The sequence below is a fragment of the Delphinapterus leucas genome, chromosome 7 (assembly GCF_059928025.1).
Source record: "Delphinapterus leucas isolate spDelLeu-1000000601 "Yukka" chromosome 7, BTC_Dleu_Yukka2, whole genome shotgun sequence".
NCBI lineage: Eukaryota > Metazoa > Chordata > Mammalia > Artiodactyla > Monodontidae > Delphinapterus > Delphinapterus leucas.
In genome coordinates, this window is record NC_143135.1 from 45379035 (window position 1) to 45400183 (window position 21149).

General features: G+C 37.4%; 1 protein-coding gene and 1 pseudogene across 5 annotated transcripts in view; one reads left to right on the top strand and one right to left on the bottom strand.

The window, feature by feature from the left end:
- Window positions 1-21149, top strand: part of SBF2 (SET binding factor 2) — a 454162-nt gene that overhangs the window by 234003 nt on the left and 199010 nt on the right. For all 5 annotated transcript variants that reach the window (XM_089915171.1, XM_022555691.3, XM_089915172.1 and 2 more), the window contains 3 exons: window positions 7694-7826; window positions 9088-9196; window positions 20068-20181. In XM_089915171.1, coding sequence (XP_089771297.1) covers window positions 7694-7826; window positions 9088-9196; window positions 20068-20181 — 356 coding nt within the window. The remainder of the gene's footprint in view (window positions 1-7693; window positions 7827-9087; window positions 9197-20067; window positions 20182-21149) is intronic.
- Window positions 17750-19936, bottom strand: LOC111165244 (solute carrier family 35 member E1 pseudogene; annotated as a pseudogene).

Here is a 21149-nt window from a genome sequence, read left to right on the forward strand (position 1 = left end):
TGGAGAAAAGTTTTGGGTGTTGTTTTTTCAAAACGGGAAACAAATACATTCATTAATGTTTGATGCTATGAATTTTAGAACTTTAACCCCTAAAGAAAAGTTAAGATCAGGAAGTAATTTTTCAGAATGTTTTACTATTTAAATAATCAACAGGATGTGTATGTACCATTATAGTGAAATCAGCAGTAATTATCACTGGAATGTTTGTTTTTCATATTGTTTTCTCCACTGTTATTGTGTAGCTTTGGATGGACGTTGACTACCAAAGACTAGGAAACAATTCAAGGTTATTTAGAAAGCTGATTATGACTAGTAGTTCAAAGAAAATGAATTTCTAAATAACTCTGTGAACACAGCAACAAGTGTTGCTAGTTAGGAATAAAAACATTGATGTAATTTCTTAAAATATTTGAGATTGTTAATTATCTAAAGCTGAAGAAAGCATGTTATATTTAAAAATACAAAGTTTAAGCAATCCTTCAGTTAGTCACAGGTAAATTTTATTCTATATTACATTAAATAATTTTCTGGATAATGAGAAACTTACCCTTTAAGCACTAGAATATTATCCCAACTCATTTCTAATACATGAGACATAAATCCTCTATTAGTAAATATAGTCCAATATTTCACTCCTTGATATCACAAATTGATTGTTTTTACTGATATAAGTAGGTTAGAGTCCCTTAAAAGTGCATGCCTGCCTTCTTCACAATTTATCTACTACTACATGATGCCAGCTATGACTTTTATTTTCTGATGGATTATCTTTTGTGTGAGGGATTACAGAGGGTTCACATGGGAGTGGAAAGGGAAAAGTTCTTCCCTAGAGTCTTCAGGAAAAAAGCTTGGACTCCTTACTATGGTATACAAATTCTTCATGAACCTACCCTTGGCAAAACTACTTGTAGGTCTCTCTGAGTGCCTTTTCCTTCCTCAGTCCTCTGTTTCTTTGCATACGGTCTTCTGTCAACTTTGAAAGCCTTGATGCTCTTGTCTCCCTAACTCTAACTTCCGCTTATCCTTCAAAATACAACTCGAGTGTCAGCTCCTTTAGGTGGGCCCAGTGTGATCATAAAGGTCCTTAAAAGATGGAAGAGGGAAGCAAAAGAGTCAGTGTCAGAGTGGTGTGCTCTGACATCACACAAGGGACAAAGACTCAACCGGCCTTACCAGCTTTGACGATAGAAGGGAGCCATGAGCTCAGGAATGTGGGCAGGTGCTGGAAGCTGGAAAAGCCAAGAGTAGGGCTTCTGACCTCCTGAACTTTAAGATAATATATTCATGTTGTTTTAAGCCATTAAGTTTGTAGTAATTTATTATAATAGCCATTGGAAATTAATACAACTGCAGACTTTTTTAATATAAATTTTTATTTTTAAATGCTTTGACTCACGAGAAGTTGCTAAAATGGTACAGAGAATTCTCAAGAATACATCACCTACCTTCCCCCAACAATAATGTCTTATGTAATAATCATAGTACATTATAACAACCAGGGAATTGATATTGGCACAATACTATTAATTCAGGGAAGGAGTGACACTTCTCTGAGTAGACCTTCTTATGTAGTTTTGACTTCTCAAAACTTATTTAGGTCTCACGTCTTCAGAAAATAATATTAGATCAATCATGATGGGAAGAAATAAAAAAAAATTAAAACTGAAAGCATACAGAAACAAACTCCACTCTCTTTCAAATGAATAACATAACCATACTGAAGAGGAAAAGCTAATCAAAGTAACTTATAAACACAGTTTTTGACTATATAACCTCAGTTTTGGAGAGAATTGCAAATAAATTATTAACTCCTTTTTAGTTGGTGTAATTTTTTTGAGTTAGAATGGCTGAAAAAATCATGCAGTTTATATATAGGATTTAGCAAATGAATAAATGTGTTTATGTTATTAGAATTCAGGGTTCTCAGTGGAAGAAGGGACATGCAAATATGTATTGGAGTCAGTGGGGAGACCCTATGAGAATAGATTGGAATTGAAAGTAATGATATGGACTCAGGATTTCTCAAATATATGTATGTATATGTGTGTGTGTGTGTGTTTGTCTTTATGCATGTATATGTGTATCTGCAGAAGTAGCCCAGAAACAAAGACACCCTAGAAGAAATGATCTAACATTTACCCTAAACCCCAGTATCCTTGATCTTTAATGCCATTCCTCACAAAAAGGAACCAGCCTCCTTGGAGAAGTGGCTGACTTCAGAGCAGGGACAGAGTAGGTAAAATATGAGCCTGGATTATTTTGTCAAGCCAGAAAGTAAGAAGAAAAAAAATTGAGTTCATGTCACAGGGACACAGGAACTAGGTTTAAAGGGGTGCCCACTGTCTAAATCTAGGACTTAATTGGCACAAAAATAATTAAGGGCAGTAATGACTTATAGAATGTTGGAATAAAAAAATAGAAATCCAAAAAAAAAAAAGAAATCCATGAGTCCATACTGATAATGGATATATAAATAAGCAGGTTAGTGGGGGAATAAGTGAGGGTTCTGCTTATTGCAGAATGTTGAGTGCTGACTGGTGAATGTGGAGGAAGTGCTGGATTTGGAAAGGCATTTTATGATCATCATAGTAAAGACTGAGTCAGATAGTAATTATCAATAGATGCTAAACCTAGGCAGAAATTTTGGTGAGGAACAAGATATTTGCATGGTCTCAAGTGTCTGAACACAGATTGCTTATTAGTTACAAGGAAAAATACGAAGTATAAGAGAAGTTAGATAGCAATAAGCAAAAGTTTAGGTGAACAAAATTGACATCACCAAGGATAATGATTCTGGTTATGGCAGTATGAAGAGTTAATCCTCTCCCTAAAGAATCAGTGTGAAACTAGACAGAAATTATTGTACAGTTATTGTACAACTATTTCAGTGCTCTGGAAATTGACCAAAAGCAAACAACAAACTCAGAAGCATTTATTCATGCTAGACCTTTGGATAAGAATAGTAGGAACCTGCAGCATTCTTACCTGGGGTGGCTCCCATCTTTCCCACATGTCAGTACTATCAGTGAAAATGATAGTTTTGCCAGGGCAGGGCTGGTCATAAAACCAGCAACTTTGCTGCCAAAAGGGGGGAAAGCTTAAGCCCACAACATCATTATCAGGAAAAATAATATTGAATCCAGAAGGAAATGAAAGGGAAAAAACTCTAACTCTGCTTGTCTAAGTTATAATCCTATTTGGGGCTAGTGGCAGACCTGCCAGAAATTTAACAGGAATATCCTGGTAATGAGAGAGTCATAGGAGGGCTAGATGAGACTCAGGACCAAGATGGCAACATAGGAGGCTCCTGAATTTCACTGTTTCACAGAGAGCTACACATGGAGCAATTCCCTGTGAGAGAAATCCAGAAACTAGTTAAGTTACTCCTGTACCTTGGGCTCCTAAGAAAATACCCACATTGAAATGGGTAGGAATGATGGAGATACAGTCCTGCCATAAACCCCACTCCTTGCACAGCACCAAATAATGGAGAGGGAACCCCCAACGCCCAGCTTCTCCCTGAAGAGCAAAGGGTTGGGGCCACACATCTTGAACATCAACTTTTAAGGCTCCCACCTGAGGAATGGTTCCCTCAAACTCCTAGCTCTGAAAGCCAACAGAATTTGTGTTCACAAGTCCCATAAGACTATAGAACACAAAGAAGCAGTTCTTAATGGGTGTGTGAGCACTTACTGTGGTGATCCCTCCAGGCTCAGTGTGGAGGGAGCAGGCAAAAATACCCTTCTCCCAGTGTTTCCCTAAAAGGTGTTTGACTGCATACTTTACAGGGTACAGCTTCTAATTAACACAGAGCTAGGTGCTGACTGCTGTCCTCACCAGAGCCTAAAAGAAAAAAGACTCACTTCAGCTTTCATGATATATATATACTGAAGGTGAAGCTATATAAAAATATATCTCATGCAAATAAAAGCCAAAGAAAAGCACAGGTAGCTACATTGATATCAGACAGAATAGACTTTAAGCCAGAAACTGTAATAAGAGACAAAGTCATTATATAATGATAAAATAGTTCATCAAGAGGTTATAACAACTGTAAATCTTTATGCACCCAACATCAGAGTACTTAAATATATAAAGCAAATATTAACAGATCTGAAGGGAAAAGTTGACAGCAATACAATAATAGTAGAAGACTTCAGTACCCCACATTCAACAATGGATAAATCATCCAAACAGAAAATCAATAAGGCAAATAGTAAGGACTTAAACAACATGTGACAGCAGATGGACCTAACAGACATATACAAAACCTTCCATCCAACAGCAACAAAATATACATACACATTCTTCTCAAGCACATGTTGAACATTCTCCAGGATGAATTATATATTAGGCTACAAAACAAGTCTTAATAAATTTATGAAGATTAAAATCATATCAAGTGTGTTTTTCAACCAGGATGGTGTGAAACTAGAAATCAGTGTCAAGAAGAAAACTTGTAAATTCACAAATGTATAGAGATGAAACAACATGCTCCTGAACAACCAGTGGGTCAATGAAAACATCAAAAATATCATGAGACAAACGAAAATGGAAAAGCAAACACCAAAACTTACGGGATGCAGCAAACACAGATCTAAGAGGGAAGTTTACGGTGATAAATATCTACATTAAGAAAAAAGAAAGATCTCAAATATCCTAACTTTACATTCCAGGGAATTAGAAAAAGAACAAATGAAGCCTGACGTTAGTAGAAGGAAGGAAATAACAAAGATCAGAGCAAAAAATAAATGAAATAGAGAATAAAAAGACAGTAGAGGGCTTCCCTGGTGGCGCAGTGGTTGAGGGTCCGCCTGCTAATGCAGGGGACACGGGTTCGTGCCTCGGTCCGGGAAGATCCCACATGCCGCAGAGCGGCTGGGCCCGTGAGCCATGGCCACTGAGCCTGCGCGTCCGGAGCCTGTGCTCCGCAACGGGAGAGGCCACAGCAGTGAGAGGCCCACGTAGCACCAAAAAAAAAAAAAAAAAAGTAGAAAAGATCAATGAAACTAACAGCTGTTTCTTAAAAAAGATAAGTAGAATTGACAAACCTTTAGCTAGACTTAGAAAAAAAAGAGAAAATACTCAAGTAAAATCAGGTATGAAAGAGGGGACATGACAACTGGTACCACAGAAACACTAGGGATCATAAGTGAGTACTGTGAAAATACGAACAGTTAGGTAAACTAGAAGAATGAATAAATTCCTAGAAACATACAACCTACCAAAACGAAATAATAAATAGAAAATCTGAACAGAACAATTACTAAGGAGATTGAATCAGTAATCAAAAACATTCCCAAAAGAAAAGTCCAGGACCACATGGCTTCACTGGTGAATCCAACCAAAAATTTAAAGAAGAATTAATACCTGTCCATTAAAAACTCTTCCAAAAAATGGAAGTGGGAACACTTCCAAACTCATTTTAAAAGGCCAGCATTACTACCCTGATACCAAAGCCAGACTTGGACACTACAAGAAAAGGAAACTAGAAGCCAACATCCCTGATGAACTTAGATGAAAAAATCCTCAACAAAATATTGGCAAACCAAATTCAACAACATGTTAAAGGATCATAGACCATGATTGAGTAGGATTTACTCCTAGGATGCAAGATAGTTTAGTGAGCAAATGAATAAATCGTTCTCTTTGAAATGGTTAATTTTATGTTATGTGAATTTTATCTCAGCAAAAGAAAAATTTAAGGTTGTGGAAATGCTCCATATTGAATGAGAATAAAGAAACATGACAGCTAAATGGAATATTGAGCTTAGAATGAATCCTGATGGTAGGGGAAAAGCTCCAAAGAATAATATTGAGTCAGTGGACAAAACTGGAATACAAATGTAAGATTAGACTTCAAGTATTGCAACATGTTTAATTTACTGAGGATGATAACCATACTGTGGTTAGGAAGACATTATCTTTATTCTTACAGAAAACACACTGAAGTATTTAGGGGTAAATGTTGTGATGTGTACATTCACATGGCTCAGAAAAATGTGTGTGTGTTTGTAGAAAGAGTCAGGGCGTGCTAGTACATAAGTACAAATGTTAAAGCAAATGGAGCAAAATTTTAACATTAGGTGAATCATTGTGAAGGGTAGATGGGTTCTCTGTGCACTATTCTTACAACTTTTCTGTAAGCTTTAAATTATTCCCCCCCCCCGCAAAAAAAATGTTTAACGTATCTATGATCCAGTTTAACAACTGTAGCATCATAGATATAGTTGAAACTTCCTGCGTATGCCTTCTCATCCCAGAGTTATATACTATCCCAAATTTGGTATTTTTTAGTCCCAGATATATCTTTATATTTTGACTGTATGTTTGTATATACCTGAACAATATATAGTAGCATTTTGTATGGTTTTAAACAATATATAAATGCTGTCATTCTATAGCATCACTTTATACCTTACTTTCCTCACTCGATATTATATTTGGGAGAGTTATTCATGTTGATATATGTAGCACTAGCTCTCTTATTTTCACTGCTGTAAAGGTATCCCAAAAGTCTTAGTGATGTTTTAATCTATCTTAAATTCACAAGTATAAATGTTACAGACCTACCCCCAAAAGCCATATCACTTGAAAATTGTATTTAAATTTCTTTAATAACTATTTCATTTTATAAATTTGGTGGTTTTTAAAAAAAATCTTTATTGGAGTATAATTGCTTTTCATTTTATAAATTTTGAATAATAAAACTTTAGTTTTTTGTTTCAGTCAACATTTGCCATCTTCAATCAGAGGAAGTTTAATTTATAGTATGATTTTACTATAATTTATTCTTCATTCTTACATTTAGGATGTGCCCACTTTTTTCATTGTTTAAATACTTCTACAACGTACCTTTTTGTACCTTATCTTCTTGGGTACATGTGAGAGAGTTTCTGTGATAAATAACTAATAATGGAATTACTAAAATTACTGTAATAACTAGATGGTAGGGTATATGCATCTTAAGTTTCTTTATATACCTCACAGCAGCATGTATGATAGTTCCTTTCCCTGCCATCCTCATAAAAACTTAGAATTGTCAGGCTTTGATTTTGGATATTGTAGTAGGTTTAATATCATACCTCATGAATTTATTAGGTTGAATTTTTCTGATTATTAGAAGTTTTGGAGCTTCTTTTCATGTTTATCATTTTGATTTCCTCTTTTGTAAATTGTAAATTCATATTATTCTCTTACGTTGCTTTTTTCTTGTTGATTTTAGTGGGGATTTTTAAAGTTGTCAGCAATGTGCTATTTCCAAGAAGTAGAGAAAGGTTGATGTAAAAAGGTGGAAAAAAGATATACCAGGAAAATTTCAATAACAAAACTGGTAGGGTTATGTTAACATCAGACAAATGGACTTTAAAAGGGAAAAACGTTATTAGAACAATGTGAAGGATCTAAAACAGAAATTTAAGTACAGACCTTGGAGATTAAGTTGAAAAGAAGGTAATAGTGTATTTCCAAACAACTAATATATTCAATGAGTGTTACACTGATTAGACAAACAAAACTGAAAGTTTGGGAAAGAAATACCCTTAGTCTCTATGGAATTTATAGTTTAACCAAATATTTTTCTTCAGAGATTTTTAAAATATTGGCTTTTTCATTCCATGTCATTCTAAGTCTTCGTTGGCAGCACATGTAAAATTAAATGCATTTGGTAATCATTTGCTCTTTGTGTTTTCAGGAATTCAGAATGTCCTCAGCCTCTTCTGTGCAGTCCTCACAGAAAATAAGGTTCTCTTCCATTCGGCAAGTTTCCAGAGACTTAGTGATGCTTGTAGAGCCCTGGAATCATTAATGTTTCCTCTTAAATATAGGTGAGAGTTTTTATTTGGTATCTTTATTTATTCCCAAATCATGCATTACTTATTGATGATCAGTCAAAACATCGTAGCACGACAGTTTTGAATGACAAGGGCATATGTTACAAAGTTACATTGTTGTAGGAGTCATGATTCTGATAGGAATTCGCCTGGAATTTGGAACTTTTCCAAGTTGTCTATTATTGAGTGGTGATTTATTTCATGAAAACATAATTAATTTGAATAGTATTGTCAGCAACATTTAATTCCCTTTGAATATAGTAGGAGATAAAAATCTTAAGATAGTACTGTCTGACTATTTACTGTTAAGGAATTATTATTAATTTGAGGGGTTATAGTATATTATGGTTTTATTTTTTAAAGAGCCCTTATCTTTTTCAGATATATACTAAAGTATGTATAAATGATATGTCTGGGATTTGCTCCAAATAATATGGTAGGGAAGAGAACAAAAATGGGTAGAAATATGTATGTGGCCATGCATTGGTGATTGTCAAAACTGAATTAGATACATGGGGCTTTATTTTCCTTTTTTCTCTATTTTCGGGGGGGAGAGGGAAGTTAATTTTTCATAATAAAAAGTAAAAAATAAAACAACCTAAACAAGTGATGACTTACAGTGCTGTAAGTAGAATATTTTATTTTAATACTCTTTTTTATCAATTTGATAACCACAATATCTAGGAAACTTAAGTTTATACAAACTAGAAAAAATTTAGACAGTCTACAGATTTTATTAAAAAATTTTTTTAACCTATGAGCTTTTCTTAGCTCCTGGATAATAGAGCATTCTAAACCTTTGTTTTTGTACCTTGCCATTCTTATTAAATACAAAAATCAAGTATAGAAAATGGAATTTGAATGATTGTTTTATATAGACAAATAAACCATCACCAATATTGAGGGAGCAGACCGATCAGGGAGTCAGTATTACCACCTGATGTCAGATTGCTGTGTACGGAAAAATTATTTTAAGCAAGTTTGAACAACCTAAAGAGACTGCTTGCCTAGGGGTAAGGGATAAGGAAGCTGCCCTTGTTTACTTTATATCTTGTTATATTGGATCATATCTTTCACATGAAGATTTTTTAAAAAATTTTTTTTCCCCAAGAATTTAATATTAACAACCCGGCGAATATTATTGATAATTTCTAAACATAGGTAATCTAAAATTCACACAGCATAAAAATGAAAGAAAGATATGTTATATTACCGAAGAGCAAATATATCTTATGTATGTTTTTATTATTTCCAGTTATCCTTATATTCCTATTCTCCCGGCTCAGCTACTGGAAGTTCTGAGTTCCCCAACGCCTTTCATTATTGGAGTACATTCTGTCTTTAAAACTGATGTTCATGAGCTTGTAAGTATTCATCTTTATTTTTATTTTATTTTTTAACATCTTTATTGGAGTATAATTGCATTACAGTGATGTGTTAGTTTCTGCTTTATAGCAAAGTGAATCAGCTGTACATATACATATATCCTCATATCTCCTCCCTCTTGCGTCTCCCTCCCACCCTCCCTATCCCACCCCTCTAGGTTGTCAAAAAGCACCGAGGTGATCTCCCTGTGCTATGCAGCTGCTTCCAACTAGCTGTTTTACGTTTGGTAGTATATATATGCCCATGCCATTCTCTCACTTTGTCCCAGCTTACCCTTCCCCCTCCCCACGTCCTCACATCCATTCTCTACGTCTGCATCTTTATTTCTGTCCTGGCCCTAGGTTCTTCAGAACCATTATTTATTTATTTATTTTTTAGATTCCATATATATGTGTTAGCATATGGCATTTGTTTTTCTCTTTCTGACTTACTTCACTCTGTATGACAGACTCTAGATCCATTCACCTCACTACCAATAACTCAATTTCGTTTCTTTTTATGGCTGAGTAGTATTCCATTGTATATATGTGCCACATCTGCTTTATCCATTCATCTGTCATTGGACACTTAGGTTGCTTCCATGTCCTGGCTATTTTAAATAGAGCTGCAATGAACACTGTGGCACATGACTCTTTTTGAATTATGGTTTTCTCAGAGTATATGCCCAGGAGTGGGATTGCTGGGTCATATGGTAGTTCTGTTTTTAGTTTTTTAAGGAACCTCCATACTGTTATCCATAGTGTATCAATTTACATTCCCACCAGCAGTGCAAGAGGGTTCCCTTTTCTTCACACCCTCTCCACAATATACTGTTTGTAGATTTTTTGATGATGGCCATTCTGACTGGTGTGAGGTCATACCTCATTGTAGTTTTGATTTGCATTTCTCTAATGATTAGTGATGTTGAGCATTCTTTCATGTGTTTGTTGGCAATCTGTATATTTTCTTTGGGGAAATGTCTGTTTATGTCTTCTGCCCAGTTTTGGATTGGGTTGCTTGTTTTTTTGATATTGAGCTGCTTGTAAATTTTGGAGATTAATCCTTTATCAGTTGCTTCATTTGCAAATACTTTCTCCCATTCTGAGGGCTGTCTTTTCGTCTTGTTTATGGTTTCCTTTGCTGTGCAAAAGCTTTGAAGTTTCATTAGGTCCCATTTGTTTATTTTTGTTTTTATTTCCATTTCTCTAGGAGGTGGGTCAAAAAGGATCTTGCTGTGATTTATGTCATAGAGTGTTCTCCTTATAGTTTCCTCTAAGAGTTTGATAGTGTCTGGCCTTACATTTAGGTCTTTAATCCATTTTGAGTTTATTTTTGTGTATGGTATTAGGGAGTGTTCTTATCTCATACTTTTACATGTACCTGTCCAGTTTTCCCAGTACCACTTATTGAAGAGGCTGTCTTTTCTGCATTGTATATCTTGCCTCCTTTATCAAAGATAAGGTGACCATATGTGCCTGGGTTTATCTCTGGGCTTTCTATCCTGTTCCATTGATCTATATTTCTGGTTGTGTGCCAGCACCATACTATCTTGATTACTGTAGCTTTGTAGTGTAGTCTGAAGTCAGGGAGTCTGATTCCTCCAGCTCTGTTTTTCTTCCTCAAGATGGCTTTGGCTATTTGGGGTCTTTTGTGTTTGTATACAAATTGTGAAATTTTTTATTCTAGTTCTGTGAAAAATGCCATTGGTCTTTAGACAGGGATTGCATTGAATCTGTAGATTGCTTTGAGTAGTGTAGTCATTTTCACAATGTTGATGCTTCCAATCCAAGAACATGGTATATCTCTCCATCTGTTGCTATCATCTTAACTTCTTTCATCAGTGTCTTATAGTTTTCTGCATACAGGTCTTTTGTCTCCTTAGGTAGGTTTATTCCTAGGTATTTTATTCTTTTCGTTGCAATGGTAAATGGGAGTGTTTCCTTAATTTCGCTTTCAGATTTTTCATCATTAGTGTATAGGAATGCAAGAGATTTCTGTGCATTAATTTTGTATCCTGCTACTTTACCAAATTCATTGATTAGCTCTAGTAGTTTTCTGATGGCTTCTTTAGGATTCTCTATGTATAGTATCATGTCATCTGCAAACAGTGACAGCTTTACTTTTTCTTTTCCAATTTGGATTCCTTTTATTTCTTTTACTTCTCTGATTGCTGTGGCTAAAACTTCCAAAACTACGTTGAATACTAGAGGTGAGAGTGGACAACCTTGTTTTGTTCCTGATCTTAGAGGAAGTGGTTTCAGTTTTTCATCATTGAGAACGATGTTGGCTGTGGGTTTGTCATATATGGCCTTTATTATGTTGAGGTAAGTTCCCTCTGTGCCTACTTTCTGGTGGGATTTTATCATAAATGAGTGTTGAATTTTGTCAAAAGCTTTTTCTGCATCTATTGAGATGATCATATGGTTCTTCTCCTTCAATTCGTTAATTTGGTTGATCACATTGATTGATTTGCATATATTGAAGAATCCTTGCATTCCTGGGATAAACCCCACTTGATGATGGTGTATGATCCTTTTAACGTGCTGTTGGATTCTGTTTGCTAAGTATTTTGTTGAGGATTTTTCCATCTATGTTCATCAGTGATATTGGCCTGTAGTTTTCTTTCTTTGTGACATCTTTGTCTGGTTGTGGTATCAGGGTGACGGTGGCCCTATAGAATGAGTTTGGGAGTGTTCCTCCCTCCACTATATTTTGGAAGAGTTTGAGAAGGATAGGTGTTAGCTCTTCTCTAAATGTTTGATAGAATTCGCCTGTGAAGCCATCTGGTTCTGGGATTCTGTTTGTTGGAAAATTTTTAATCACAGTCTCAAATTCAGTGCTTGTGATTGGTCTGTTTATGTTTTCTATTTCTTCCTGGTTGAGCTTTGAAAGATTGTGCATTTCTAAGAATTCGTCCATTTCTTCCAGATTGTCCATTTTATTGGCATATAATTGCTTATAGTAATCTCTCATGATCCTCTGTATTTCTGCAGTGTCAGTTGTTACTTCTCCTTTTTCATTTCTAGTTCTGTTGATTTGAGTCTTCTTTTTTTCTTGATGAGTCTGGCTAGTGGTTTATCAATTTTGTTTATCTTCTCAAAGAAACAGCTTTTAGTTATATTGATCTTTGCTCTTTTTTTCTTCGTTTCTTTTTCATTTATTTCTGATCTGATCTGTATGATTTCTTTCCTTCTGGGTTTTGTTTGTTCTTCTTTCTCTAATTGCTTTAGGTGTAAGGTTAGGCTGTTTATTTGAAATTTTTCTTGTTTCTTGAGGTCGGATTGTATTGCTATAAACTCCCCTCTTAGATCTGCTTTTGCTTCATCACATAGGATTTCGGCCGTCGTGTTTTCATTGTCATTTGTTTCTAGATATTTTTTGATTTCCTCTTTGATTTCTTCAGTGATCTCTTGGTTATTTAGTAGTGTATTGTTTAGCCTCCATGTGTATGGTTTTTTTACAGTTTTTTTCCTGTAATTGATATCTCGTCTCATAGCGTTGTTGTCAGAAACGATATTTGATACGATTTCAGTTTTCTTAAATTTACCAAGGTTTGATTTGTGATCCAATATATGACCTATCCTGGAGAATGTTCCGTGAGCACTTGAGAAGAAAGTGTATTCTGTTGTTTCTGGATGGAATGTCCTATAAATATCAGTTAAGTCCATCTTGTTTAATGTATCATTTAAAGCTTGTGTTTCCTTATTTATTTTCATTTTGGATGATCTGTCCTTTGGTGAAAGTGGGGTGTTAAAGTCCCTTACTATGATTGTGTTACTGTCAATTTCCCCTTTTATGGCTGTTAACATTTGCCTTATGTATTGAGGTGCTCCTATGTTGGGTGCATAAATATTTACAATTGTAGTATCTTCTTCTTGGATTGATCCCTTGATCATTATGTAGTGTCCTTCTCTGCCTCTTCTAATAGTCTTTATTTTAAAGTCTATTTTGTCTGATATGAGAATTGCTATTCCAGCTTTCTTTTGATTTCCATTTGCATGGAATATCTTTTTGCATCCCCTCACTTTCAGTCTGTATGTGTCCCTAGGTCTGAAATGGGTCTCTTGTAGACAGCATATATATGGGTCTTGTTTTTGTATCCATTCAGCCAATCTGTGTCTCTTGGTTGGAGCATTTAATCCATTCACATTTAAGGTAATTATCGGTATGTATGTTCCTATTACCATTTTCTTAATTGTTTTGGGTTTGTTATTGTAGGTCTTTTCCTTCTCTTGTGTTTCCTGCCTAGAGAAGTTCCTTTAGCATTTGGTGTAAAGCTGGTTTGGTGGTGCTGAATTCTCTTAGCTTTTGCTTGTCTGTAAAGGTTTGAATTTCTCCGTCAAATCTGAATGAGATCCTTGCTGGGTAGAGTAATCTTGGTTGTAGGTTTTTCCCTTTCATCACTTTAAGTATGTCCTGCCACTCCCTTCTGGCTTGCAGAGTTTCTCCTGAAAGATCAGCTGTTAAACCTTATGGGGATTCCCTTGTATGTTATTTGTTGTTTTTCCATTGCTGCTTTTAATATTTTTTCTTTACATTTAACTTTTGATAGTTTGATTAATATGTGTCTTGGCGTGTTTCTCCTTGGATTTATCCTGTATGGCATTCTCTATGCTTCCTGGACTTGATTCTTCTGGCACCCCTGTAATTCGAACGTTGGTGAGTTTAATGTTGTCCCAGAGGTCTCTGAGGCTGTCCTCAATTCTTTTTGTTCTTTTTTCTTTATTCTGCTCTGTGGTAGTCATTTCCACTGTTTTGTCTTCCAGGTCACTTATCCATTCTTCTGCCTCAGTTATTCTGTTATTGATTCCTTCTAGAGAATTTTTGATTTCATTTATTGTGTTGTTCATCATTTTTGCTCTTTAGTTCCTTTAGGTCCTTGTTAAACGCTTCTTGTATTTTCTCTGTTCTATTTCCAAGATTTTGGATTTTCTTTACTATCGTTACTCTGAATTCTTTTTCAGGTAGACTGCCTATTTCCTCTTCATTTGTTTGGTCTGGTGGGTTTTTATCTTGCTTCTTCATCTGCTGTGTGTTTCTCTGTCTTCTCACTTTGCTTAACTTACTGTGTTTGGGGTCTCCTTTTCGCAGGCTGCAGGTTTGTGTTCCCGTTGTTTTTGGTGTCTGCCGGCAGTGGCTAAGGTTGGTTCAGTGGGTTGTGTAGGCTTCCTGGTGGAGGGGACTGGTGCCTGTGTTCTGGTGGATGAGGCCGGATCTTGTCTTTCTGGTGGGCAGGACCACATCTGCTGGTGTGTTTTGGGGTGTTTGTGACCTTATTATGATTTTAGGCAGCCTCTCTGCTAATGGGTGGGGTTGTGTTCCTGTCTTGCTAGTTGCTTGGCATAGGGGGTCCAGCACTGTAGCTTACTGGTTGTTGAGTGGAGCTGGGTCTTAGCATTGAGATGGAGATCTCTGGGAGAGCTTTCACCATTTATATTACGTGGAGCCGCGAGGTCTCTGGTGGACCAATGTCCTGAATTCGGCTCTCCCTCATCAGAGTCAGCGGCCTGACACCCGGCTGGAGCACCAAGACCCCGTCAGCCACATGGCTCAGAAGGAAAGGGAGAAAAAAAGAAAGAAAGAAAAATAATAATAAAATGAAATAAAATAAAGGTTATTAAAATAAAAAATTATTTAAAAACATTAATAAGTAATAAAAAGAAGAAAAAAAAAGAATGGAAGAAAGAAGAGAACAACCAAACCAAAAAACAAATCCACCAATGATAGCAAATGCTAAAAACTATGAAAAAAAAAAAAAAAAAGAAAATACGGAGAGATAGAACCATAGGCCAAATGGTAAAAGCAAAGCTCTACAGACAAAATCTCACAAAGACTCATACACATACACACTCACAAAAAGAGAAAAAGGAAAAAATATATATATGTCTTTTGAGAAGTCTGAGGTCTTCTGCCAGCGTTTAGCAGTTGTTCTGTAGGAGCTGTTCCACATGTATTTCTGATGTATTTGTGGGGAGGAACATGATCTCCATATCTTTCTCCTCCACCACCTTGAGGGTCTCCAGTATTCATCTTTAAATTGCCGGTTATTGCGGTCAGAGGTTTATCATATTTTTTTGAGTCCTTTAACATTTCAACTAATTACTATTTTCGGATCTGTTGCATTACCAGTAGAAAAGATTGGCTGGAAGAAAAGCATCATTCAAAAATCTAAATACATTAATTTTTCCTTATAGCATGTACAGGAGACTTATAAAATGAATTCATTAATGTTTTAAAATTCCCCTCTTTTGGCATGTTAAGTTTATCTTTCTGTAATCTTCATCCTATATATGAGAAAGGAAGATAAAATTATCCATTAATTTATACTTTTGTTATGAGTGCTTTAATTTATTCGTATTTCGAAATGAGACCTGTGTTAATGCTGATTGGCTGATAACTAAAATACAAAAAGCATTTGCAAAAGAGTGAAGGGTTTTAGTGGAATACAAGTTCAGTATGAGCTCCACCATATTATTCTGTTCTCAATGCCATATGAATAAAATACCAGAGAGAGAAAGTAATGCTCTGTATTCAGCCAGTTCTGAAATAACAGGTTTATTTCTCTGTACTGCACTTTAAGAGGGACTGCAACAAAATAATGGGCTTCAGAGAAGGACCTGTAGGATGTCAAGAGTTTGGAAACTATTTTGTGAGGCCCTAAGGAAATTTTCTCAGGTAATAACCTAATGTTATTTGATAGCTAAAGATAAATATTTAAGTAGCTGTCATAGAAAAAAGGGTTAGAGACTGAAATAGAATCAGTGGGTATAGTGGATATGGAAACAAATTTCTCCTCAGTATAAGAGTTTTCAGCTAAATAGAGCTGCCCAATGATGAGAATGGGTTTCCTTATGTGAAGACTGTACTCTCAGGTAGTGTAAGTAGAGTGCAAGGAACAGGTTGCATGACACTTTTCAGGGAGTTTAAGAAAAATGCTTCACTGAAAGGTTGGGCTATATGACATCTGTGATCCACAAATCCTGAAAAGTTGTAATTCTAATTTTGTTTTAGTTTTAAATGCCAGCAAAGAGGTAAGCTCTGTAGGTACTTTTACATAATTACAATTGTAATAAAATCATAGGTGTTATGTAAACTGACAAAACACCATTCTACATTGCAGTTATAAACGGGACCCTTATTCATGTATTAATCATTCTTTCTAACCTTATATATTGATATCTAGTTCCTATTTAACTTTGATATCACCATATAAAAATCTGTGTAAATCAGTAATCATTAAGTAAAACCTCATTAGTACTAATTAGAAACACACTCATCTGGTTTGTAGGTAATTTTTTCCCACTGAATATAAACTGTCTCTGGAAGTTAGACAAACCAAGTGCTGACAAAAGTAAATTTCTTAATTTTTTATTTAATAAATTAGAATTAATTTTAATCCTATTATCAACATAATAACTTCAACAATTTTGGCTAGTTTCTCTATTACATTTTTACATGTTATTTTATTTTATTTATCTTTTTGCCGTGCAAAATTATCCCCATTTATTGTGGTTCAACTGCAGACTCTACTGCCTCTGGTGAAGGCACACAGCACGTTCTTTTCATAAATAACACCCTTCAGGACGGCCCCTTCCTGTTTTACACAGAATTGTCTTAGAACTTGGGGCCAAAGTAATTAAAAAGCAAGCCAGTGAAAAACAGGGACTCCTGAGGCCAGTGGTACTAAAATCACAGGCCAGAAGGGGGGACCCTGTGACCTCTCCAGGAGTTGTCCATTCATAAGCTGACAAGATGTAACCTCTAAATACAAAATTCCATTTATCAAAAACAAATAGTAGTCAAGCTTTAGCTACAGTAGGTACTTCCTCTTGGAACAGAGAACTGTCTCACGTACCAGAAGGTAAAGGGTGACCCAAAATCCCATCTGCTGGTCAAGCCAAGTGCCTGTTCAAGAGGCTGGGGACAGGGCTGAAGTAAGAAGGCAGCCATTAGCGAAGACCCCACCAGCCAAACAAGTGGTCCCCTCCGAGGGCACAGTCTCTTGTGATGCCAGGTGTCCCAACCTGGACCTCAGCACATGGGTTACCCACTGGGGTCACATAATCTTCCTAATGATGTGATTCTACCAAAACCCAGATTTTTTTCTTGACCAGACTCTGATTTGGCAAACTAAGTCCTAGCTTGGTGCTTGCCCCTTCACAGGGACATGATTCAGATCCTTATGTAAACACCACAAGAACAGCTAATGGAATCAGAGTGCTGAGCTCTCATTTATGACACAAACTATTGAGATGATATTCTTGATTCATGTCACTTTCAGAGATTGTGGTCACTAAAAGAGCGCTTCAAAACACTTCATTCCTTCCTACTAAATGCAGAAATGTGCTGAGATAGGCATCACCAGCAACTTTTCTTGTTTTTAAATGCTTAAAAACAAAAGGGTTTTCCAACCATAAGCCAGTCCTCATGCATTCTGCATCCCCTAAGGGGGACTGAGGCATAACACAGACAACTACAAAATATGCCCTAGAAAAATGCAAGATCCTCATAAAACCAACATCTCCCCACCAAACATCCCACTGAGTCAGGACAGAAGCGGTAAAGGCTCATCAGAAAACACAAAATGAGTATTAGAGAAATAGAGCTTGAAACACTGAACATGATTTCCCCATGATCCTTCTCGCAGCCCTGCGTCCTCTCCTCCTTGCTGCTCCAAAAGGAGGGATGCCCTACTCCGGCAAGGGAAGAAGGAGCCCAGGAGACAGCGGCCATCCTTCCCTCTGGATCTGGGCACATGCCAACTCTGACTTATGGGTCAGAGAATTAGGTTCTAAGAATTCAATGCTAATTGCAGTAATTTTGCACTGGGGAACGTTTACCAGAATTGCACACAGCCATGGGGCTGACCAGAAAGCTGAGTCCATCTTTGTGGCTGGAGATGTTTTCAATAACCCTCGCACTCCTCTGCTCCACTCCTGCACCAGTCCTGTGCCTACCTGAGCAGTGGAATTAAAGCAGTGGAACCAATCCCCCCCTCAGCTGGGTTATACTTTCACTGGTTGTCAGAAGTTTCTGGTACTGCTGGGGGGTGGAGAGGAGGATTGGCAGAACATCCTGCCCTGCTTGCTAGACTCTGCATGTCATAATGGTACAACGTGTATGACTTTGGGTAGCTCTGCCAGCTGTACTAGAAGTGATCTGTCAAGATGTTGTTGCGGCCGTACTGATAGTCCCCGTGCTGGGGGAAGAGGATGCTGTTGTGGGGCTTCTCTAGGGTGCTCCGATGATGCTCCTTACTGCTCAGGTCCCCCGTCGTGACAGGGAGGGCTTCCGGGCTTGCTGATTCGTATCTTACTTGGTCTTATTGCACAGAAAGACCCCCAGGATGGCCGTCATCATGCCCAGGACGTTGGTGCTGGTGACCGGCTTTCGCAGCATGATCAGGGGCACCGTGATGACCATGATTCTCTTGGTGGCATTGGCAACCGAGTAGCTCAGAGGGCTGATAGAGTTGAGGATGCTGAAGGCAATGACGTTCTGGGCAAAGTTACAGAAGCTGCTGAAAGCCAGGAGCAGAAGCATCCACGGCCACTGGGACACATAGGTCAGGTCGCTGCTGACCAGGAAAGCTCAGAGGTCCACCAAGGACCCACGTGGGGATCATGTAAAAGACAGCATGGCAGCCCAAGCTGTTCAGCAGCTGGAGATGGTGGATCCTTGACTCTCGTAATACCTTTTTGGAGAACATATTCTGAAGCGAGAAGCACAGTGTGGCAGCAAGGGCGCTGACAAGCCCCCACATGTCGAAGGACAACTTGGTGACCGTGGCCAGCAGGACGCCACCGATGATGGGGATGAGTGACAGGTACACCTTGGTGCTCTGTTTCTCCATGATGATCCAGGACAGGAGGACCACCGAGATGGGCATGGTGGCCTTGACTGTGTACGCGCAGGACACGGGCACCTTCCAGATGCTGACGTGCGCGGACACTGACACGAAGTACTTGCCGAAGGCAAGTGGCAGCATGTAATGCCGTTAGAAGCGCGGCGGCCGCAGGCGGCTGGGCTGCTGATGCGGTTGGGGCCCAGGGTACAAGAAAAGCGGCGCCAGGGGCACACGCCAGGCATGGAGCAGAGGCTGGAGACCCGTGCACAGCGCCAGGATGTGGCACAGCGACAGGGTTACGGGGAATGGGAAGGCGCTCTGTGTCACCTTGTTGACCACGCTGTCGCCCGCACTCAGCGCTTAACGCAGCAGGCCGAGCGCCGCCACCGGCGCCCTCGCGCACCCCGCCACCCCGACCCCGCGGCTCCCAGGCACCCTGCGCCCCCTCCCTGTTATTTTAAAACAGACTTTGTAAAATGCTAAAAATTTCTTTACCTAAACAGTACCATTTTGATGTATACTAATTGCTTTGCTTGTTAACTCTTATAATGATTACTGTGTTATTTAGGATATGGCTTAACTCCTGTAATGAAGCATGCAAAATACAATGACTAAAACAAAATGGAATTTTATTTAGCGCTTATGCAGCAGCTTGTAGATAGAAGTGTTCCATTATGTCAGACCAGTTTGCTCCATGAACTCATTCAAGGTCCAAACTTCTTTGCTTCTTGTTCCTCCACTAGAATCCACTCAGGCATTGTCATCCTCTGAATGTTCAGGGTTGGGTTACTGCCAGTTCATAGTTTCAGCTATGGGAAGGGGAAAGAGACCATAGGAGGGCCTTACATCCCCTCTGTTTTGAGTACCTGGGAGTGTGCACATCACTTTTCATGTTCCATTGGCAGAAACTTAGTCACACACCATACCTAATTTCAGAGGAAGCTGGGAGATATACAGTAGCTGGGAAGCCAATCTAGACATACGTTTTATTAATTACAGATTAATTTTTTTTGTCTTCTTCAGTTAGATGTAATCATAGCTGATTTGGATGGAGGCACTATTAAAATTCCTGAATGTATTCACCTCTCTTCCCTTCCGGAACCACTTCTACATCAGACTCAAGCAGCTCTTTCTTTGGTATGATATATTTTTTATAGTAATTTTCTCTTGATTTAAATCTAAACTAAGATAAATGGATATCATTTATTGACAGTGTAATTACTTTAAAAAGATATCTTCTTAAAACATGAATATATTCTCATATAGTAGTTAGAATAAGATTATTTATTAGATATTATCTAAAGAATATACTTTGAATCCTAACTGAATATTTGTTCTACATTCAGTTTTTCACTCAGCATACTTATTTAGTAGTTACTATATACTGAATACTGTGCTAGGTATTGGAAACACACCTGTGAAAACAAGACCAGACTGTGCCTCGAAATCCCTGAATCTCCTAACATCCCTCATTAGAAGCTAGCACCTGTTCCTTTTCCTTCGCCTTCTTTATTGACATCTCATTTCTCTTTGGTAGGTGTGCTTCTTGTAAAACAATGTGATAGCAACTGGTCATTGTTTCCAAGTTACTACAAAAAAGATGTAACCTAGTGATAGATTAAATGTCCAGCATTCTGTGCAGTGAAGTTTTAAGAAATATTGTGACTTGGGTGTTTCTCATTGAAACAAATTTAATTCTTTTGTCAACCTTTGTTTATTTTTAAAAGTACAGTATTTTATTTTACTGACAACATTTTAGGTGCCCATTTATCCATCATCAGAAATTTGAAACTTAGAAATTTTGCATTCCCTTTCAAGCCGTTACTAGAACGAAGACCTTCATATTCTTCTTGAATAGTATTCCAGTCTGAGCTGTTTAAAATCTTTTTTTTTTTCCCCCTTAAACAGGAACTTAGGAATTCAGAAGTCTAGGATTACCAGGAGGGATTTATTCTCAGAAATTTCCAAATTTGTGTTAGTTCTTATGTTGTTTTAGTGGATTCTGTGGAATGGGAACATTTAGAGAAGACTGACTTTTCCTAATATAATTTGTAATCTGGGATACAAGGTGTGATAGAGTAAAAAGCAACTAGTTTAGGACTTAG